Source organism: Podarcis vaucheri (genome assembly GCF_965113315.1).
Source record: "Podarcis vaucheri genome assembly, chromosome: 14".
NCBI lineage: Eukaryota > Metazoa > Chordata > Lepidosauria > Squamata > Lacertidae > Podarcis > Podarcis vaucheri.
The window spans coordinates 31,558,959-31,582,475 of record NC_138752.1 but is presented as its reverse complement, the minus strand read 5'-3'; the positions used below and the strand labels follow the sequence as shown (position 1 = coordinate 31,582,475).

Here is a 23,517-nt window from a genome sequence, read left to right as displayed (position 1 = left end):
CTTATGAGTGCTAAGGCGGGGCTCACCAGAATCTCTTTCAAGGCAGATGGCACACAAAGCACTCCTGCAGCAAACACCCCCCCCCCCCGATTTGGAGGGCCTTTGCAGTGTACTTCAGAGTTGGAGAACCTGTGACCCACCAGATATTGTTTCACTACAATTATCATCATTCCTTGCTGACTGAGGCTGATGGGTTTTGGAGTCCAATACTATCTGAAGGGTCATAAGTTACCCACTCCTGCTCTAAGTCTGCCTTCACACCATACATTTAATCCACTCCCCTGAATCCTGGGCACTGTTGCACTCACAGGGCTACAATTCTCAGCACCCATAACAAACTATAGCTCCCTTGATTTTTTTTTCTATCAGGTGTGGGACCAGTGATGTGCTTTAAATGTACAGTGGGTACACAGCCTTAGTCTTTTTATGAGATTCTGATTTTATAATTTTTATGGTGGACTTCCTTGAGTTTAGGACAAGTGTTACAGCAACTTACTGTTTCAGCCTTAAGTTTGCAGGCTGCAAGACTGTATTTCATGGGTTGCTTTTAAAAAAAACCTTGATATGTTCAAATGGATGGGTGTTGTTGTTTTTTTATTAAAAAAAAGAAACACTTGCCCTTCTATGAGTAAGGAGGGCTTCCCTTTCTTGGCTGAAGCCTGTTGGGAATGAGGAAGTGCTAGATGATTGGCTGAGGTTGGTAGGGGATTTTCCTGATGAATTTACATATCGCCTATTGCTCTGCATGCCTTCCTATTTACATCACTGAGAGAGCAGACTACAGCAGAGGCCAGCAGGCATGCAAGAGACATTTTGAAAGAGGGAAATCTTTGCCTGAGATCTTCTCTGTGGAGTGTTCTGCATGATTCAGCTCTCGGTCTGCATGTGAGGTAAAATACTTCCTCTGTGGACTCTCTCGCTCTCACTGGGAAAATACTATGGCTCTGTGTGAGCCCATCAGCAGATCACTAAACTGCTGCCTAGATCAGAGAGAATTGGAATCAGTTGTGTCAGTTGAATAACTTGAGCTCAAATCAGTTTATGGACTTGAAAAACCTTCATGTTTTATTTTTCCAACTTAGATGCCACTATTCATCCTCACAGGCTCCCAAGGTGGTTAACTGTTTAGGTTCCTGTTTTGTGTTAGCTCTTAATGGAGCTGTAGAAGGTTTTGAACTCTTAGGTTCCTGAGCAAAAGGATGGTTTGAGGTGTCCTGGTTCTGACTGGTGTTAAACTGTTTGCTGCTCTTTATTCCTACTCATTCTGGATAGCTGCTGACTGTTGCCTCCTTCCTTGGAGGAAGGTGCAGTGTTCTGCCTATGGGCGGTTGTGCTTCATAGTGGCTTTGTTTAACTTCCCTTTCATGCTTAGGAGGTTTTGTGTACAAGGAGGGCGTAAATGTCAGTGATTCCAGAGTTTTCATTTCTCAGGGCAGCTCTTTAAGCCAGCTGGTCTTTCACCCATTGGATGAAGTGCTACAGCTGTTTTCTGGGCTCTTGGGCCAGCTGAAGCAAAGGTTAGCCTTGTGCACTTCTGTTTAATTTGGTTTAAGAACAAAGTTAAAGCAGACAGTTGAAAATCGCCTATCATTTTCTTGCTTCTCTGATTTTGTTACCTTTTGAGATGCAAGGAGGCTAGGTTCTGGTGGATTGTGAAATGGTGCTGGGGGATGGAATGCAGTGTGCTGTGATTTGTCAAGCAATAACTAGCAAGGGTCCAGACCTTCCTAATGTGCAGGTGCAGTGTTAGAAACTCAGCATTATGGTCCCAGAAATTCGTTCCTAATTGTACAGATAAAGTATAACTGATAGCATTCTACAGAATGGGGTATTAGCATGTGAGAACAGTCCAGATCCAAATCCAATGATTCCCAAGATGCACCTCCAGATGGTGGAGACGTCAGGTGCCATCCTGGCTGCTAGGCATCTTCACTTGGTCACAAGTGGTTGATAGCCAGATACAACCTGCACCTGCCGCCTGACTAATTTTGAACACTGCCCAGGTGCATCCAGTATGAATGTGGGGTGTTTCTGGCTTTCTGCTAAGTTGGCGCATCATAGATGAGCTCTATGCATTAGTTTCCCTGGGTATATGTGACCAGTATTTCATGCTGCAAGCATGTGAAGTGTGAGTGACATGTCCTTAAGTACCTAGAGCAGCAGATTAGTCCAAAGCCCCTGATAGAGGCCTCGTGTAAGGTTTTGCATGCACCATTCACAAGTAAATGTGTATTTACAGCAGCAGCAGCAGCATAGCAAATGTACCCTGAGTAGTGATGATTGCGGCATGGCAGAGCAGCTCTAACTGCACAGGGATGGAAGATACCTAGTGGTGCTGGCATAATCAATAATATAACTAGAGTCCTGTTGGAACTGATCAAGGGTCTCTCTAGCTCAGCATCCTTTTTCCAGTGGTGACCTTGCCAATGTGTCCAGGAAACCCAAAAGATAAAAATGCTGAGAGCCAGCTTTCACTCTTTAAGGATTACTTCTATGATGAATTATGAAAATGTTCATCTGTTTCTTTGGCAGCATTGTAAAATGCCCAGGTGACTCAGCCTGACAACCACATGTGAAATACCTCTAAGGAAGTAATTGTGAACTGATTTCAGTGCAGAGTGTCTTGGCTTGGATTTGTTTTTTAGAGAGTTAGACATGAATTAGTTTCCATCCTTGCGCAATCTATGTAAGCTTATATTTTTAAAAATTCTGTCTTTTCGTTGTTGTAAATAATACATTAGGTTCTCTCTTAAGCTTATTTAACACTGATTATAGTGGTACCTCAGGTTAAGAACTTAATTTGTTCTGGAGGTCTGTTCTTAACCTGAAAAAGTTCTTAACCTGAGGTACCACTTTAGCTAAAGGGGCCTCTCGCTGCCGCTGCACTTCTGCTGCACGATTTCTGTTCTTATCCTGAAGCAAAGTTCTTAACCCAAGGTACTATTTCTGAGTTAGCAGAGTCTGTAACCTGAAACGTCTGTAACCCGAGGTACCACTGTATATGCTTCCTAGTGTGGTTTGGGGGAAATCCTTGGTACCCTGTCTGCTGTGGCAGCTTGGAATTTGAGATATTTATTCACTTACTTTAGTATCGGGCTGGCAGTCTTGCTTTTGATTCTAGTGTCTGTAATTTTATTTTATTTTCTGTGATAGTAACAGCTTACTTAACCAGTTCTTAAATGCTTGGAATATTTCCCTTCCTCCGTATTCCATAATTGGGCTAAACTAATCTTTGCTGCCAGCAGCATAAGCTGGACCAAGCTTGAGCAACATTTTCTGGAACAGATCCAGTAGTAGTCCTTCAGGTTCATCTATTAACATGCATGTATTCATAAAACTGGTAATGATCTGGGGAACCTGTGACCCTTCAGTTGTTAGATGCCAGTGGCCAGGGATAATCAGAACTGCAGTTCATTGACATCTAGAGGACACAATATTGCCCATTCTTCCTCTATTCCCAGACCATAGGAGAGGTGAGACTTGGACAAAATAGCCAGCTCCCAGAGAGAAACATAGGTGAGCCCTCAGTTGCCTTCCTCATACCTTGTTTAATCTTGCCTAAGAGGTGATACCTCTGAGTGGTTTTGAGACATCAAGATGGCTGCAGGCTGCACTTTTGACTGAAGAGCTTTTGTGGTACCCTTCCAGTATTTTCTCAGCAAAGGACAACCCCACTGATAACTAGCATGTCTACTTAAATAATCTCTGTGTTATTAATTTGCAACTTTTGTCAAACCAACCTGCCTTGTCAGTTGAAGGTGATTCTGTTGTGTTAGAGTTTGTTGAGCTTGAGTCTGAAGGTGCAGGAGACAGATCTATTTTCTCTGATGCAGCTTTGGTGAGTGCCTATGAGCTGCAGCCGAAGTTGGCTAAGGAAGCAGTTTCGTGGGCTATGGTCAGTGTTCCCAGGACAGTGCCTGGATCTGTGGCCTCTAAGTACAGATCAACAAATGCAGGAAACGGAGAGCCCTGTGGGTTTTTTCTTTCTTTCACCATGAGTAACTCCGCTTCATTCTAGAGTCCTGCAATTGTTTGTTTTCTTCTGAGTAAACAGACTTGCAGCAAAGGAAACAGGAGGACACAAATACTACTGGAGTACATCAGATTTTATAAGGGGGCAGGGAGAAGGAAGTCTAAATGTAAATAAATCCATATAAATAATTCTATGACCAAAAAAATGGCATAGGTTTCTTATGTACCAGCACATCACTGGCCATATCCATCTGGCTGGCCAGAACTGAGAACAAATTGATGGAGTATTAAGCTGTCAATAGCTACTAGTCACAGTGGCTTTGCTCAGCCACCTCTGAATACCAGTTGCTGGGAATCACAAGTGGGAAGATGGCTGCTGTTGCACTCATACCCTGCTTGTGGGATTCTCATTGGTGCATCTGGTTGGCCACTGTGAGAACAGGATGTGGGACTAAATGGGGCCTTTGCTCTGATCAACCAGAGCTGCTTTTATGTTCTTAACAGAATGATGGCCCCAGTGGACCCTGATTGGGGTCTGACCCAGCAGGGCTCTTATGTTCTTATCCCTGTTCCTAATCATATACTGAGGTGGATGTCTTCCACCTCATCTCTGGCATCTGATTGCCATCAGCAATGTGACTGACCGAAAGCTCGTTCTTTTAGCTTACTCTTTCAAGTTTATTTTTTATTTTTGGCAAAAACAGAGAAGTAAATTAAACAAACAAACAAACAAAAAAGTACAACCCTGAGTTGCACAGCTGTCTTTTCCAAACAGAGACAGGCCGTGGGACCTGGATCCAGTCTTTCCACCACCACCTCTTCAAGGTAGGGCTGCATGTTCTTCTTTGCCAGCTGTGGCAAGAGGCTACTCAAACTGCTTGTGTTCCTAGTGCAAAGTGAGAGGTTTGGTTTGCTGATGGAACAGACAGGCTAGAACGTGGCTTAGCACATACAGTCTTGGGAGTAGAGAACACCAGAAGAGACTAGCTGCTGGATCAGATGGGGGGGGAGGGGGCGATTCAGTCCAGCATCTTGTTCTCACAGTGGCCAACCAGATGCCCTAGTGGGAAGCCCACAAGCAGGACCTGAGAGCAACAGCACTCTTCCCCGCTTGTCATTCCCAGCAACTGGTATTCAGAGGCATGCTGTCTCCAACAGAAGAGAGTAGGACTTATCCATCCATCTTGGTGGCCATCACTCCTTCTTGGAGCTAGGGCACTGTTGCTGGATAGGTGCTTCTGAAGAAAGAGAGCTTGTCTTCTTCCAAAGGTAAGATCAGAATATTATTTTTGTTTTTTAAACTCTCTCATACCAAATGTAAAGTATATTTTTTAAAAAAGGGGACATGGGTGGCGCTGTGGGTTAAACCATAGAGCCTAGGACTTGCTGATCAGAAGGTCGGTGGTTCAAATCCCCACAATGGGGTGAGCTCCCGTTGCTCGGTCCCTGCTCCTGCCAACCTAGCAGTTCGAAAGCACGTCAAAGTGCAAGTAGATAAATAGGTACCGCTCCGGCGGGAAGGTAAACGGCGTTTCCATGTGCTGTTCTGGTTCACCAGAAGCGCCTTAGTTATGCTGGCCACATGACCCAGAAGCTGTACGCCGGCTCCCTCGGCCAATAAAGCGAGATGAGCGCCGCAACCCCAGAGTCAGCCACAACTGGACCTAATGGTCAGGGGTCCCTTTATATTTACCTATATTTTTAAAAAATCACTTTAATTAGGAAAACAAAAAAATAAAAACACTTCCATAAGATATAAACAAGGCACACATCATTACAGTCAAGCCACCATTATAAAATGAGTCAGGAAAAATTAATTAGATCTTGCCTATGACCAATTCTCCAGGAGGGTCATCAGTTGGTCAAAGCAAAGCAAAACATTCCTAAGAGCAATGTAGCATTAAATAGCAGGATGTGCATTTAAAAAATAGGGCCATGTTTCTCAAGCTGCGCAAATCACTTAATTAAGGCATTCCTTAAATTACTGAGGTTTGTCACATTCTTCCTGACTTTGGAACTTCATTTGGTGGCCTCGCCAAGCTTCTACATACCCCCTCGCCACAGTTGGTGTACATACATTTGCTCCAGATGACACCACTTTATCTTTGGCGAGAGGTAATTAGATTCACAGCAGTCAGAAATTCACAGCCCCAACTTTTTTGGGGCAGGAAATCAATCCAAGCCTTTCCTGCTTATATTCCTGTTGGGCTTGCAAAATCATTTGCTCACCCCGTTTTTCTGCTGTCATATCTTGTTTAATCACCATATTTTTCGCTCTATAAGACGCACCAGACCACAAGACACACCTAGTTTTTGGAGGAGGAAAACAAGAAAAAAAATATTCTGAATCTCAGAAGCCAGAACAGCAAGAGGGATCGCTGCGCAGTGAAAGCAGCAATACCTCTTGCTGTTCTGGCTTCTGTGATAGCTGTGCAGCCTGCATTCGCTCCATAAGACGCACACACATTTCCCCTTACTTTTTAGGAGAGAAAAAGTGAGTCTTATAGAGCAAAAAATATGGTACTTACTGTGTCTGTGGAATGCTTTCCCTGGGGAGTTTCGCCTGGCACCTTCATTATACACCTTTAGGTGCCAGGCAGAAACGTTCCTTTTTAACTAGGCCTTTGGTTGATTTGATTGACATCCTATGCCCTTTTAAAATGTGGGGTTTTGGAGGGGGGTTATTGGGTTGTTTTTATTTTGATTATATATTTTGTTGTCTTATATTTTGATTTTGTTCTGTGATCCGCTTTGAGGCCTCTGGGTATAGGACAGTATATAAATCATCATCATCTGCTTTTTCTGTGTTTGAAAGCCCACATGGCTGAGCATACAACTAGATGCTCAAGGGCCTATTCCTGGGGTCCTTCCACTTTTGTTCCTTCATCATGTTTATTTTGTGGAGCTCCTGTTTCATTTTACATGCCCTTTTAATCTATGAAAGTTCATCCCTTCTTTGGCTGCTGGTCTTAAACCCATTTCCAGGCTGCTATGAATAATCCAAGGATATTGGTAATCCCTAGTAAATCTCCCCCGCTAGAGATTCTTTCTTCATGGCATTGAAGGAAGTGCCTTTTTTGGAAGCATCAGAAACTCCATCCCTTGTACTCCTCTCAGGATAAGTTGCAGGCTTCTTTCATCACGCACCTCATTTAATTTAAAAATTAGAGCCTACGGTAAACATGGCTGCTTAGCCACATTTTGTTTGACTTTTAAGTGATGTGTGTGAACCAGCTCAGAATGTTTCCTTAATAGCTGCAGCAAAAAAATTTGTAGAAAAATGGTTAGTATCTACTGCTCTTTAATGCAACGAAAGTGATTGGTTTCTGCTGCTTCTCACAGCAGCAAAACCCAAAGTTAATTTCCTGTTGAGTGAGGTACTACCTCTTTTTGCCCATCAACTTCAAAAAAATGTAATTGTCTCATCTGGTTGAAGTACACGTTCATTCTGTGTTTAGCTTGGAAGTAGCGGAACCATTTCATATGCCACATTTTTTTAAATAGCATTCAACTTAAACCCAGGCTATACAGGGTGGGGGACATTCCTTTGTTTCCCTCTCCCCCCATGCCCTTTACGATTTTGGTTTCATTACTGGTTGCTTTGAGAATTTGAACCTAGTAAAAGGTGTTTAAAGAGCTGGAAAAAAGAGAAAGCACCTGGAAGCTGAGCTCTCTTGTAAGAATGAGTTGTTAGTTTCTCTGTTACGGTGTTGACGGCTCCACAGTTTGCATTGTCATTTTCTGAGCTGAACAGGGCAAGTAGAGTCCAGGAATTGCAGCTCCCTTAATTGATTCAAGGTTTTGCTCTTGGCCTCTTCCCACATATGGCTCAGGTCACATGGAAGAGAAATGTTTTTGCAACAGAAGATCCAAGTGTGTTAGCCATGCCTCCTCCAAGAAGCCAGCCCACACAAGGAGAGGTCCAAGCACCTAGGTACCTGGCTTTGTAGCACATCACAGAACAGCCTAATAAGAGGCCAGCTAGGTACTGCTTCCTTTCCTATGCCTGACACCTGACATGTGGGGATTGAACCCTGAGCTGTGTGTATAGGCAAAGGCTGAGTCTCCAGCTCCTCCCAAGCTCTGCCAAAGCACAACACCTGAGAGAAGTTTGTATCAAGGAGAAGCACATCCAGCACCTGCCCTCTGGAGGGGCCGGATCTGGCTTCCTTTGGCATTTGTTTTACATGGTAACCTTTTGTCTTTTTGACCCAGTCAGACTCTTGGAGAAATGTTGGGAGTATTTCAGGTGGACCCACCATCTTCCATCTTTACTTGGATAGAAGTTGGACTGAGAGCAAATCTGCCATACAGTTCACCAGTTCAGACAATTATCTAGCTGTCGTTTAGATCATGGAATCATAGAAGGGAAGGGATGCCGAGGGTCATCTAGTCCAACCACCTGCAACGCAGGAATCTTTTGCTCAACATGGGGCTCTAACCCACGACCTTGAGATAACAAGTCTCTTGTTTTACTGACTGAGCCATCCAGCTGTTTCCAAACCTGGTGCCCTCCGAACATTTTGGAGTACAGTGCCCATCAGCCCAAACCAGCAGTGCCAGGTGAGGGCATTCTCTGTGGCAGCCCCTAAGCTGTGCACTCACTGTCTGGTGGTACCTTCAGTATACAGCTTCTGGTGAATACTGAAGACACACCTCTTTATCCTGGCCTTTGACACCTGAGATGTATATTTTTAGGACCCACCCTATTTCTGTGCTTGTCAGTTATTTTAAACTGCTTTAATATTGTATTTAAATGCTGCAACCCACCCTGGGACCTTACCGTGAAAGGCAGATAATTATGAATAATAATAGCAATAATCGTGCTTTTTAAAAAAACATTATGTTATTTTTAAAAAATATTCTTAAGCCAGCTGTGCACAGGCTGGGTGCAGCACCTTTTGCATGTCTGAGATAGATTATAAATAAAGTATATTGTCCTTTAACACTGTTCTTTATTTTTATGTTACCAGAGGCAGCGTTTAGAACATTCATATGTGGGGTTAGATTATGAGCACCAGTAAGAACACCCGCTACAATCGTTTCCCCAGTGGTACAACAAACTGTGCTACTTCAGAAAACACTAACGGGGTAAGAGAATGCAACATGAATTTGAGGGTGGGCCTTTATAGTCCTGGCTTTTGTTAGCTTACTTTCTGAATTTCTCAGAAAAATGGGCTGTGCCTCTCTTGACAGTCTGTGGTCGTATCCAGTCACCCCTCCGTTTACTAACCCTGGTTAACTGGTGCTTTCAGTCTACAGAAGACAGATTATGTGATGATGTGTTTCCCCTCTTTTTCCAGACCAGAATGGAGACAACTTTTGGGCCTGCTTTTTCTGCAGTGACTACCATCACCAAAGGTCAGTGTTGAGCAATCTCTAGTTATTATCACACTGCATTGAAGGGTTATAATTTTGCTTCTGTGCATTGAACAATGAAACCCCGCAGCATCTTATGTCACATCCACAACATGTATTTATACACATGACTTTCCCCAAAGGTGCTGGGAATTGTAGTTCTGGGAGGGGTGAACTTCAGTTCCCAGGATTCTTTGTAGGGGAGCCATGTGTTTGAAATGTATGATGTGAAAGTGTTTCACTGGATCACAGTGGTCAAAGTCCTCTCCCACATATCCACATAATGTTCAGCCCCCACAGGTGAAATGTGGAGGAGAGGTGCTCCCCGTCCGATGGGAGAATATACTGGGAGAGGCACCAACACCAAGAGCCATTTAGGGCTTTAAACATTAGCACTGACACCTTGAAATCAGACCAGTGCAGTTCCTTTAGGGCTGGTGTTGTATGATCCACTGTACAATGTTCCTGACAGCAGTCTAGCCTCTGCATTCTGCAGTAGCCGTGGTTTCCATGCTGTTTTCAATGGTAATCCTATGTAGAACACACTGCAATAGTCTGTCGTATCTTGTGGAGTTGATGGAAGCAGCCAGATTTATATATCGCCAATGAATTGCAGTAAGCAAACACCACAACATTGTGTGCCTGGTGGTGTAGGAAGGTGGGTGCGGACCGCCCCTGGTGTCATAACTGAGGGGGGTGACCGTGGGGCCTGGCCTGCAGTGTGCCCGAGCCACACATCTCTCCTTGGGAGTGACACAGTAGCTCGGGCACCTGCAGGCTCCATTCTGCCTGAAACAGCAACGTGGGGGTTGCAGACTCCATGGAGGTTCCATGCAGCATGCTCTGCCCTGGCTTGCCCCGCCCCCGGGTGCAGAGCATTTGTGCTGCCCCGGGCGCCCAAGCAGCTAGCTACATCGCTGTGTGTGCCGATCGCAGTTGCAGCAAGCTAAAGAAACCTTTCATAGGCGGAGCCAATTGAGAGCACCAGTTGGGAGTGCTTAATAAATACACATACCATGTGTGGCTGTAATGCCAACAGCCGCTAAGAGTAGGAGCATTCATATTCAACTGTTTTTGAGTTTGCAGAGTTAAAAGCCTATGGAGGGGAATTGGAAGCTCTTGATCCTTTTTGTTCTCTTTTTCTTTTATGTGTGTGGTTGGGGGAGTGCTATTTTCCCCCAAGAGCTGCTTCATTGGGAAATTGATCTATGGGTAGATTATAGAGCAGCCTTTGCCAATCCAGCTGGGGTGGAAGGCAGCAGATTGGTGAAGGCTCTTCTAGAGACATCTGATCTGGTGTATAGAAGTTGCAGAATGTCTCAGATACCTGTCCTGGTTTTTCTTTTAGCGGACGGGAGTAGTACATTCAAACAGCATCGCCGGACACCCTCCTCTTCCAGCACGCTCACCTATTCCCCTCGCGATGAAGACGATGGCATGGTACGTTCTTTGGCATGAAGGGTCACTTGCAGCTGGGAGAGGAATGGGGTTAGTGCTGTGGGAGGTGGCTTTGCCAAGCTGCTATCATGGACTCTGCAGTTCCCATACTTATGTTTTCATTTTTCATTTTTTTTTAAAAAAAGATATTTATTCAAGTTTCAGCATATTACAAAAATAAGAGAAAAAAAATATAAAAAAAATAAAAATGAAAGTACAAAGTAAAAGTAGTTAAAAACAAATCAATTTGCTTGTTTCCCCGACCTCCTCACACCTCCCTTTTTGGTATTCCAGTTCAAATTAGTTAATTCAGCAAATCCTTTCGCTCTTTGGTTTTATCTTAGTCTTTTATCTTAATATATTATAACTTTAGATTATCACCTGTTAACAATCCATTTTTACATATTCCTTTATAACATTGCTGCTAAAAACCACTTAACTTCAATCCAACATCATTCTAACATTCATTAATTTTATAGTATTTCTGTAGATAGTCTTTAAATTTCTTCCAATCTTCTTCCACCGACTCTTCTCCCTGGTCTCGGATTCTGCCAGTCATTTCCGCCAGTTCTATATAGTCCATCACCTTCATCTGCCATTCTTCCAGAGTGGGTAAATCTTGTGTCTTCCAATACTTTGCAATAAGTATTCTTGCTGCTGTTGTGGCATACATAAAGAAAGTTCTATCCTTCTTTAACACCAATTGGCCAACCATGCCCAGGAGAAAGGCCTCTGGTTTCTTCAGAAAGATATATTTAAATACCCTTTTCATTTCATTATAAATCATCTCCCAGAAAGCCTTAATCCTTGGGCACATCCACCAAAGGTGAAAGAATGTACCTTCAGTTTCTTTACATTTCCAACATTTATTATCGGGCAAATGATAGATTTTTGCAAGCTTGACTGGTGTCATGTACCACCTGTAAATCATTTTCATAATATTCTCTCTTAAGGCATTACATGCCGTAGACTTCATACCTGTGGTCCATAACTGTTCCGAGTCAGCCATCATTATGTTATGTCCAACATCTTGTGCCCATTTAATCATAGCAGATTTCACCGTTTCATCCTGAGTATTCCATTTCAACAGCAAGTTATACATCTTTGACAAAATCTTGGTTTTGGAATCTAACAGTTCTGTTTCCAATTTTGATTTTTCCACCTGGAAGCCAATTTTCTTATCCAAATTATATGCCTCCATTATCTGATAGTAATGAAGCCAATCTCGCACTTTATTTTTTAGTTTTTCAAAACTCTGCAGTTTCAATTTGTCTCCCTCTTGTTCCAAAATTTCCCAATATTTTGGCCATTTGGCCTCCATATTGAGCTTTTTCTGAGCCTTCGCTTCCATCGGTGACAACCACCTTGGGGTTTTATTTTCAAGTAGGTCCTTATATCTTATCCAGACATTAAACAATGCTTTCCTGACAATATGATTTTTAAATGCTTTATGTGCTTTGACCTTATCATACCACAAATATTCATGCCATCCAAATACATTATTAAAACCTTCTAAATCCAAAATGTCTGTGTTTTCAAGAAGCAGCCATTCTTTTAGCCAGTAAAAAGCTGCTGATTCATAATAAAGTTTAAGGTCTGGCAGGGCAAATCCACCCCTTTCCTTTGTGTCCGTTAGTATTTTAAATTTTATTCTAGGCTTCTTGCCCTGCCAAACAAATCTAGAGATATCTCTCTGCCACTTCTTGAAACAATCCATTTTATCCAAAATTTGCAATGTTTGAAACAAAAACAACATTCTAGGCAGTACATTCATTTTTATCACAGCAATGCAGCCTAGCAGTGAAAGCTTCAAATTTGACCAAATTTCTAAATCTTTTTTCACTTCAGTCCAGCATTTTTCATAATTGTCTTTAAATAATTCCCATTTTTAGCTGTCATGTTAATCCCCAGGTATTTCACTTTCTTAACCACTGTTAAACCTGTCTCATTCTGAAACCTCTCTTTCTCAATCGCTGTTAAATTTTTCTCTAAAACCTTTGTTTTTAACTTATTCAGTTTAAATCCTGCAACCTGACCAAATTCTTGAATCAGTTCCAAAACTCTTTTAGTACTAGATTCTGGCTCCTGTAATGTCAATACTAAGTCGTTTGCAAATGCTCTCAATTTGTACTGTTTAGCTCCGACTTGTATACCTTTAACCAATTGGTCCCTTCTAATCATATTCAACAGGACCTCCAGGACCGAAATAAAAAGCAATGGGGAGATTGGGCAACCTTGTCGTGTCCCTTTTTCTATCTTAAATTCCTCTGTCACCACGTTATTAACAATTAATTTAGCCTTTTGTTCTGAGTAAATTGCACTTATACCATTTCCAAAACTTTGACCTACCCCCATCCCCTGTAGGTTCTTCTTCATAAAACTCCAAGAAATGTTGTCAAAAGCTTTCTCCGCATCCACAAATATCAAAACTGCCTTGGTGTTAATATTCACTTGTAATTTTTCTAAAATATTGATTATGTTTCTCATATTATCAGACAAGTGTCTACCCGGGAGCATACTTATGTTTTCAAGTCCCAGTTTCTGGTTGCCTGCTTTTGTTCCCTTCACTTCAACACCACTAGAAGGTGCTCCTCTGCACATCAATTCTGTGCTGTGTGAAATGGAATGTAGGTACATAAGCCCGACACTGTGATCCATTGGACTGTGCCACCCACAGACCTCCCAACTGTGTTCATGTCTGTCTGCTTCCATGGACCTTGAGCAGGAGGCTTCCATCGTAGGTAATGTATTTGCAGCTGTCAGGGTGCAGACCTCGCCTGTGCTGTTATGGTTTCTTACCTGCAGTTTTCCAACAAATACATGTCTGCTGACAGGCTTCGGACTATGGTCTCAGCCTAGCCTACTTCACAGGGCTGCTGGAAGAATAAATGAGAGTAGATGGCTTCAGCCAGACATTGGTTGTGTAGTGCAGAGCAATGTGTTAAGTATTCTCATGTGTGTACACACATAGAGTGCGCACTTAGGCTTGCCCGGTCACAATGCTGCAGTAACAGTAGAAGCCACAAGCCCCGCACCCCCCAAAAAATCAAGCTGTAGGCCTAGCATCCCTCCAGATTGGATTGCTGAAACATGAAGCTGCCCTTTGTCTGGAAATGTCAATTGGTGTGAAAAGCTGCTGTTATCTGGGGTGTGGTGGTTTGAATACTTTACCTTAGTGTTCCATCAGCACTGGTTATCTCTTCATTTCTGGGCCAAGTTTAAGGTGTTGCTTCTTACCATTGTGCTGACAGCTGGCTTTTCTTCTGTTGTGCCCTTTCCTGCTGCTTCCACCCCAACCTCTCATTTATATGGATATTTGCTTTGCAGATTTGTGTAGCCGTTTCTATTTTTATTTTGATGTAGACAGGACCTAATCTGATTTTGGGCATCGTATGTCATTCTGGTTTCTGTTGAAGAAGCATGGGGTTTGAAATCCTTTACATTAAACAATAATTCCCATCAGTGCTCTACATATTGAACCACTGTATCATAGAGGCACTGTGGGCCGAGCATCCCTGCTTCAAATTTTTCATCAGCCCAGCAAGATCGCTTGGTAATCATCAGCCAAGTGCTGTGGCTGTGACTGTCTCATTTTCCATCTGCAATAACTATTGTGATGGCTACTGGCTTGCTATACTTATTTTAAGGCATTTATATTCCACCCTTCATAATATTTGTCCCAAGGCTATTTATGCTGCACTTAAAAACACACACCAAACGCAACAATATACTATGCACTGGCTGAATTAAAATCAATAAACAAGTAGCACACTTAAATAGCCCTTAAAACCATAGAGAGAGAAGCAGAGCTTAAAATACAGCTTCTTTCCAGTGTTAAAAGTACAAACCATTGAAAACATCTTCCCCAACAGCCTGAAAGTTAACATGGTGGATCTTAGGTGGGTCCCCGTGAGTAAGTGAGTTCCATAATCAGGGTGCCCTGTATGAGAAAGCCCACCCACTTGACCTTGTGAGAAGGCTCTCATGGAAAGATCTCGAGGTTTGGGCAGGGTTAGTATGGGAAGAGGTAGCCCTTTTATGCTACCTGGTAGTATGAATTTCAGTGTATAAATCCGTTTCATTTTGTTTAAATTACAGTGTATTCCACATCCATCAATCAGGGTGGTTTTATGGTCAAATATTAACATATATAATAACTAATAAAAATAAACTAACAGCAATTTTCTTAAAGCAGCATAAAAGTAATAGATGGATCAACAAAAGCTAAATGCCCAGGAAAATGACAAAGTCTTGGCTGCATGATGTAAAAGAAACTGGAGAGGGTGTCTGGGGAGAGCGTTACAAAGCCGAGGCATCACCCCTGAAAAGACCCTTTCTCTTGCAGCCACCCACCATACTTCAGATCAGCCTTCCCTGGCCAGCTGCCCTCCATATGTTTTAGATTTTAACTCCCATCAGCCCCAGCCAGTGGTCAGGAATGATGGAAGCAGTACCCAAAACATCTGGGGGTGCCAGGCTGGGAAAGGCTTCAGACAGCAGGCAAACCAGAGACTGGCCTCTGGAGATGGTCTCCTAAATACAGGCAGGCACATAACCGGAGACAGGCAAGTCTTTTGGTACCCTGGTCTCAAGCCATGGAGGGATTTAAAGATCAAGGCTATCACTTTGAATTGGGCCTAACAATGGAACAGGAGCCCGGAGCAGTTTCCAAAGCGTGGGCAGCATTTCCTCCAAAGGCCTCCTGAAAAATATTTGTTTCACCAGGCGCTTTGGGAGAATCTAAATCAATTCAGTGTTGGTCAAGTGTTCTGTATTTTATGGTTGTTGTTTTTTTATGTGATGGTGACTTATACGTATGCCTGTAAATAAAAATAGAGTAATGGAAAAAATTGTATTATTGTAATAACCTGTAGCTTTATAAGAGTATATATTTAAAGTAGATGAATAAGTGAGCAAATTAAGTTAATTTGGATATGCAGAAGATATTAAAAAATAAATTTAAGGAACTGCAGAAAGAGGGGGAAGGAAGTCAGGTTTTGAAATGTTAAAATGATTGTAAATTTAGTGAAATGTATAAACCTGAAAAGCATAAACATTTTTTTAAAAAGAGTAATGACTGGTTCCAGTTAGCAGAGTTCAGGCATTTTTCTGAACTGCATATTCCCAATCCTCAGTAGACTAACCTGAAGGTTACCAGAGCATTACTGCTAAGTAATAAGTGTTTGTTGATGAAACAGTCATAAGGGCTGTGCCCTGACTTGTGATATCCATCTTACTCATGGGCTGGATTTCCTTTTGAGGCTTGTATAATACAACCTGCTGGTTGCCTAGTCTGAGAAGTATTAGGGAAGGTTTCTAACTTGGTGACAGAATGTCTGCTTGCATGCAGAAGGTCCCAGGTTCAATTTCCATCATTTCTAGGTAGGGCTGGGAATTTTCCCCCTGCCTGAAACGCTGGAGAACTGCTGCCAGTCTGTGTAAACAACACTAGGTCAGCAAGACCACAATGGTTTGATTTCTGGGGAAGACCCATGGCTCAGCAGTAGAACACCTGCTTTGCATGCAGAAGGTGGTAGGATCAATCCCCGATGGCATCTCTAGATAGGGCTAGGAAAGACTGCCAATCAGTGTAGGCAACACTGACTAGATGGACCAGTTGATTCAACTCGCTATAAAGCAGCTACCTGTGTTTATTCTATTTGGATTTTCTGTAGTCACACTTGGCTCCTTGGCTTTTAACCATTGCCATTTAACTGCCAAATCAGTTCAAATGAAAGTGTATTCTGAAACCCCCAAAGCAACCCACCCAGCCCTCCTACTCAAGAGATCCTTTCTGGTGCTGCTTTGAGGAATGCTGTGTTAGAAATCTGAGGGGCGTGTGGTTCCACTGGCAGAACATCCCTTCCTGAGCCAGTCCCAGAAAGCTTGCAGCCAGGACGAGCCTGGCGATTGGTGGGCTTTCTGCCCAGCTGGCTCTCCCGCCAAACAGGAAAGCCACAAAGCAGAACCCGGACTGAATTGAATAGGAGGAAGTCTCCAACCATCTACGCAAAGAAATTTGGCAGAAGTGAAAGAGGCAGCCTAACAAGTGCTCTTAGGAACAGCAGCATCCATGAGAGAAGCATGTTACCCTTTGGGTAAAGGATCCTAGCCGGGAACTGGCGCTTCTGGAAGGAAGCCCAGCCAAGCACCCAGAAGTTCCATGCCAGGAAGGTGAGCCGATACGCAGAAACATCAAATATTGAGACAGAAGTAGGCACTTTCCAGGAGCTGTTTCACACTTGTCTGAGGTTTGTCTAGCTTGAGTTTGCAGCTTAACATTTCTTTTGAAAGAAGCAGGTTTTCTGCAAGTCATTTAGCTTGCATAAAATGAAAATGAGATGATTTACAGAGGGCAGGAGTGTGTATATGTATTTTCAGGTGAGGTATTTAAAAGAAACAGCTCTGCAGACTAAATAAAATCTGTTCTGTCTCCTGCCTTTGCCTCATTGCTGAGGCCCAAATTCACCCAGATATCACTAAATTTTAAGTAGCTGCAGGGTTTTTATTGTTGCTCCTAAAATGTGAACAACTTGTAGTTGTTACAAAAATGGTGTTGTAGGGTTCCTTCTGTTCGCTGGCATTCTGCAGACCATCTTTTACTACCAGAATCAGAGGAACCACCCTTTGAAATGGAAGCTCAGTTTCAGTTCAGCACAAGATATGTGGATTTTGCAGAAAAGCCACAAAAATTCAGCTTCCTGCAAATCTTGGTTTTGGAGTAGAGATGAGACCTTTGAAAAAGGCAATTGCTGAGCCCTTTATGATTGCTTGAAAATCTTCTGCAATACCTGGTGAAATATGAGGAGGCAGAAAATATTTGCAGTGTCTAGAAGATGCTGACCTTCCCTGTGAACAATGGAAGCAGAATAAATTTGCTGCATAGTAAAAAATGCAGAATAGAATGCAAAAACAAGAGAGATGCAGGCTTGCTTAATTTCCATAACTTAGAAAGGTTGCAGAATCCAGCTTTGATTGGCATAGAATGTTGATATGAATTTAGTCCAAAGAACACACAGCCCTCGCTTATGTGTGTAAGCAAGAGTTTTCTGGGATCTCCCACAGTGCCCAAACCCCAGACCAACTGCTAAGCATGGCAGAGCCCTGCTCTGTGTTTTGTCACATGTGACTCTAAATTGCTGTCCCTTTTTTCTCTCTCTCTGCAGCCACCAATCAGCACTCCACGCCGGTCTGACTCTGCCATCTCCATCCGCTCGTTGCATTCAGAGTCCAACATGTCCCTGCGCTCAACTTTCTCTCTCCATGAGGAAGAGGAAGAGCCAGTAGGTATTTGGGGGTTGTTGGTGGTGGTGAGAGTTTTCCATAAAAAGATGCAGAGGAAAGAGCCCACGGGCTTTTATAAACTGCCAAATAGAGGAAAGGCGTGTAATGTGGCAGCCATGACCCAAGTAATTGGTGGCCAAGGAAGATAAATAGCGGTGCTGTGTACATTTATCAGGTGATTGGTAACTGAAGCAAGGTTGGTTAGCCTGCTTCCAGCTCAACCTACGAAATGCAAATCTCTACCACAGCCTTGATGCAGGAAGAGTATTCCTAAGATCCGGACTTTGGACCTGTATAGAGTTCAGAACTGTGACCATGCTGTAAAAATTATTCACACACAAATATGCACAAACCAGATCCGGGACCTTTGTAATATCTTAATTGCATTTTAACCCGTTTATCTCTTGTTGGCTGTAGTCACAAGCAGCAAAAGGTTTGTTTAGATGTGCAAATGTAAACCTTTAGTCCTGTTTTCAGGTTGATTTAAACTAGTGGTTCCCAAAGGCGGTGATACCACCCCTTTGGTGGTGGGAGTGCTAATGGGATTAACTAGGGGGCACTAAGGGCTGCAGGGGGCGGTTCTAGAGGTATAAATGCTGGTATTGGAAAGCTGGTATTACTGGAGCAAGTTAATTTTGTTGAATTATATAAGCTAAATAGTCCTGATGGGATTTTGAATAAATGTGCAATTAATTGTTACAGTTTTGAATTTTATTGTGTTTCTGTCTTTAATGGGCTGTGCAAACCGCTGTTCTGAAAAATGCTTTTAATGGGGTAGAGTAGGGGGCACTGTGGATGAGTTTATGCAATCAAGGGGCTCGTGGCTTGAAAAGGTTTGGGAAGCACTGATTTAAACCCCTTGCAAAGCCTGACCTTGGATTTAGTTTTCTGCTTGCTAATTGTTCTTGGTTCTTGCACTCTGCAACCTCACCACTTGTACTACGGAAGGTTGCTGAATCTGAACAAAAAGGGTGAAAGCTTCCCTTGTTTACCTTTGTTTTCTTGTTGTTCTCCCTGCTCAGGAGCCGCTGGTGTTTGCTGAGCAGCCCTCAGTGAAGCTCTGCTGCCAGCTGTGTTGCAGTGTGTTTAAAGATCCAGTAATCACGACCTGTGGGGTAAGGACAGGAACCAGGCTGCAGTTTCAGCTGCACAGAAGAAGAATACATTTTTTAAAAAAGCTACAAATGCTAGGAATCCTTTTCTTCCTCCCCCCACCCCCGACCGATAAATAATGACTTCTCTTAAGAGAACAGATTTATAGCGATGGAGAGGAAGAGGAAAATTGTCACCTTTTCCAGCCTGGAATGTTATTGTCTCACGAGTGATGAAAATCATTTTAAAAACACTAGCATGTTGTAGCTTTGTTGCTTTACACATATTTCACGTTGTACAATTATGTTGAGTTTTTGCATATTTAGTCTCGCCAGCTTTTTTCTTTCCAATTTATTTGTTTATAAAAAAAATATTTGTATACTGCTGCATCATTAAAAAATATGAAAGTGGTTTCCACTTTGAAAAGTGGTTTGCACAATGAAAATAGAAAAAACCATAATATAAAACCATTTTAAAAGTTAAAAACTGGCATCAGCCGTTGTGGAAGGATATATTCTTAATTGCCTGCATAGCCTTTGCAGAAGTAGAAAAGGTTTCAGCTGGCACAGAAGGTGCCTTCTGGATCTTTATTGGTAGAAAGTTCCACAGGACTGGGCCACTAAATGACACTATTAAGGCTCAGTTTCTTGGTTGAACCTTTTTAAAACAACAACAACCCTGTGTTGTGTTACAGGCAGATAGCAAGTATATAGCTTTTTAAAAAAAGAAGAAAGGTGGGCTGATAGCTGGCAATTGTGGGATTGGGGATCAAGTGTCCGTCAGCAGAACCTTGTTACCTCAAGGAAGATGACTCAAGCATTACCCGCCTTTCTAAGCTTTGTGGAATATCCATATTTTGAAAATCCTGCCTGCAATCCTGGAGCGCCACTGCCAGTATGTATAGACAATTTTGAGCTAGGCGGACCCAAAGGTCTGACTCAGATCTTAAGGCAACTTCCTGTGCTCTTGGGACTAGATAGAGATTTTGGCTGATCTGGAAAAGTGATTCTTAATGGTCATGCACTCTCTTTCTTCACAGCACACATTTTGCAGAAGATGTGCCTTAACCTCTGGTAAGTGCTCAAAGACATTATTTTGCAACATTCTCAACTGTCTTTTCAGCAGGGGCGGGGCGGATGTGTGTTTCTTCCTCTTTTGCTTTCTTCTGAGAAATGCAACCTGTGCTTGTATGTCTGCAGCTCTCTTCACCCCTCTGAGAATTCTGTGCCTCCCCTAAAACGCAAATGGTCTGGTCCTGCTTTGCTGATAGATTGTCCTGTTAGCTCTCATTGAAAAGTAGCTTCTTGATTTCATCAGAACCCCGGAGCTGGTGCTGGGCCACTAGGCTCCTGTCAGGGAACTGACATCGGAGCTAGAGGCGGAGGGAAGGCTCTCAAATGATGCTGGAGAAGGGCCCAGCAGGGAGAGAGGCAGCTCCGCAGATGGGGAAGCTAATCAGTGCAACACCAAGGATATAGAGGGGCTGATGGAGGAATCGGCGATAGGGCTCCAGGACTCTTCACCGGACACCAGCGGGGAGAGCACGGGTCCTCCGCTACCCATGCCCACCCTGCGCAGAAGACTTCCGCGCAGAGAGAGTAGGAGGAAACTGGGTGTCAAACAACTTTTATGTTGGAAAAGATTTAAGAAACGCCCACTGACGGATTCTGCTAGCGACTGAGGCAGCCACGAAGTGAAGGGCTGCCCAGACTGAAAGGTTTAGCAAGGCAACAAAGCCTGGAGAGGCGGCAACTTACGCACGAGCAACTCATACACATTACAGCTCCAGTCACTCTTATGCTTTTTTTGCCTTTTTTTTAAGGGTTTACGGAAGAAGAAAACCCCTGTCAAAGATGCATAACCAACCATTATTTGCTGATGCTCTATTGATGTTGTCAATTATATTTTAATGAATATTTATGGGTTGATTTTATTGCATTTTGTTTGTTACTTGATATCCTTAATGAAAGTGTTGGTTATAAATATTTCTGTAAATAAGCAGAATCAACCAGCTCTTATACAGTCAAACCTCGGAACTTGAACGTAATCCATTCCGGAAGACTGTTTGACTTCCAAAACGTTCGACTTCCGAGGCGTGGCTTCCGATTGGTTGCAAGAGCTTCTTGCACTCAAGCGGAAGCCACGTCGGACGTTTGAGTTCTGAGGAACGTTCGAAAACTGGAACACTTACTTCCAGATTTTTTGGCATTCAGGAACTGAAACGTTCAGCAATGGAGCCGTTCGAATTCCGAGGTTTGACTGCATACTGAAAAATTGCAAGGCACAAGCAGTCTGCCTGTGTGGTTGCAGTTCTGCATCTCTGATCAACTCTCCTCTCTCTTGCCTAGCTGAGAGCTTTGTAGTGGCTGTTTGTGAATATACTTAAAGAACACAGATCACTGGTCTCTGCAACTGCTTGTGATTTGTATTTTGGTTTTTTTTAATGAGCTGCAGAAATCCCCAATGCAAAACAGCTCGGCCTCCTTCCCGCTGAACAACTCAAAATCCAGCAAGTAATCAGGGCTGCTCTGAACAACACTGAAATGTGTAACTAATCCACTGAAAGGAGATGAACTCTGCTGTCATTGTTATAACAATTATTATTGTCATCGCATTCTCCATTACCAAAATGCCCATCTTCATGGTGGGTGTGCATGCGCCTTACTGCTGCCGGGCTGGGCAGGTTTCTCCTGCTTAGCAACCATTTCCCCATGTGCAGTGTTGTACCCTTCCTCAATAGGAGCAAATGGCAGACACTCACTCTTGTTTTAAGATGGTTTTGTTTAGCTCCATCAGTGAACATGGCACTTGTTGCAGATTAGGGAAAAAGCAGGTCCCTACCCCAAGGAGCTTACAGCCACAGTTTTGACAAAAGAGGAAAGGGAGAGACCAGAGTCACGTGATAGATATGCACAGATGCAACTGCACAGGCTCAGGGTTTGCTTTGCTTAATGCTTGACCTGTGTCAGTTACAGTGGTCCCTGGGGTTACATACGCTTCAGGTTACATGCGCTTCAGGTTACAGACACCGCTTACCCAGAAATAGTGCTTCAGGTTAAGAACTTTGCTTCAGAATGAGAACAGAAATTGTGCTCCGGCGGCACAGCAGCAGCAGGAGGCCCCATTAGCTAAAGTGGTGCTTCAGGTTAAGAACAGTTTCAGGTTAAGTACGGACCTCCGGAACGAATTAAGTACTTAACCCGAGGTACCACTGTACTTTAATTAAGCATATCTTCATAACTACTTCTTGTCCAATAATGTGACATCTGGTGAATCCCAGCTTGCTTGTGCAACAGGGTTTCATGTTCTCCATCCTGTCCTGCCCCCCAAGAAAGGTTGGTGACACTCAGTGTGGTGTCTGAAGTGACCAATCCTTACATGACGTTGTTGGGGCGTCTGTGTGTTTTCCTGCAGAGAAGTGCCCGGTGGACAATGCCAAACTGACTGTGGTGGTCAACAACATTGCTGTTGCTGAGCAAATTGGGGAGCTCTTCATTCACTGCAAGTACGGCTGCCGGCCCGCTGCAAGTGGCAAGCCTCCTGCCTTCGAGGTGGACCCTCACGGGTGCCCCTTCACCATTAAACTGAGTGCCAGAAAGTAAGTCCATGTGGAAACTTTTTCCCCAAGGAAAACCTCTGCTTTCTAACTTGTTCCCCATATGTTAAGGGGGTTGTAGGGGTTATGCCTTCATTTTTATGGTGGGTGACCAAGTGAACACCATCAGTTCTTCTACTGTGAAGTGGGTATTTTGTGGTGTCTACACCACAGCTTCTTAGATCTCCAGCTGTAAACCTGAGCCCAAAAGGCTGGGGAAGGCTGCTTCATAGCCTGTTATACTAGAGCAGGGGTAGCCAATGCAGTGCCCTGGAGAAGTTGTATGACAACTCCCGTCATCCCTGACCATTAGCCATAGTGGCTGAAACTGGTGGGAGTTGTGGTCCAAAACATCTGCAGGATGCTGCATCAGTTGCCTCTGAACTAGAGGATGAACAGTGTCATGGGAGAGCTTGAAAGGGCCCATTACCTTGCTGCACTGCTAGGGGGTGCTGTTTTGCAGGCATCTCAGTTGGTAAGGAACAGAGCAACCTTCGTCAGCCTGGTGCCTTCCAGATGTTTTGGATTCGGAATGGCCATAGCTCAGTGGTAGAGTGTCTGCCTTGCAAGCAGAAGGTCCCAAGTTCAATCCCCGGCATCTCCAGGTAGGGTTGGGAGAGCCTACTGCCTGAAATCCTGGAGAGCTGCTGCCAGTCAGTGTAGACAATACTGAGCTAGATGAACCCAATGTTTTGACTCTGTATAAGGCAGCTTCCTGTTACAACTCCCATCACCCCCAGCATTATTTTGCTACACTATCTGGGACAGCTAAGACAGAG

The 23,517-nt window shown here is 43.4% G+C and overlaps 1 protein-coding gene across 6 annotated transcripts in view; it reads left to right on the top strand.

The window, feature by feature from the left end:
• TRAF7 (TNF receptor associated factor 7) overlaps positions 1 to 23,517 on the top strand; it is a 37,654-nt gene that overhangs the window by 2,392 nt on the left and 11,745 nt on the right. For 2 of the 6 annotated variants that reach the window (XM_082199359.1, XM_082199360.1), the window contains 7 exons: positions 8,946 to 9,063; positions 9,276 to 9,333; positions 10,679 to 10,770; positions 17,934 to 18,050; positions 19,074 to 19,166; positions 20,183 to 20,216; positions 22,558 to 22,741. In XM_082199359.1, the coding sequence (XP_082055485.1) occupies positions 8,983 to 9,063; positions 9,276 to 9,333; positions 10,679 to 10,770; positions 17,934 to 18,050; positions 19,074 to 19,166; positions 20,183 to 20,216; positions 22,558 to 22,741 (659 nt within the window). In that variant the 5' untranslated portion in view covers positions 8,946 to 8,982. Of the gene's footprint in view, positions 1 to 743; positions 891 to 5,096; positions 5,242 to 8,945; positions 9,064 to 9,275; positions 9,334 to 10,678; positions 10,771 to 16,774; positions 16,942 to 17,933; positions 18,051 to 19,073; positions 19,167 to 20,182; positions 20,217 to 22,557; positions 22,742 to 23,517 lie in introns of those variants that run through there. The other 4 variants (XM_082199361.1, XM_082199362.1, XM_082199364.1 and 1 more) reach the window with 4 other exon arrangements.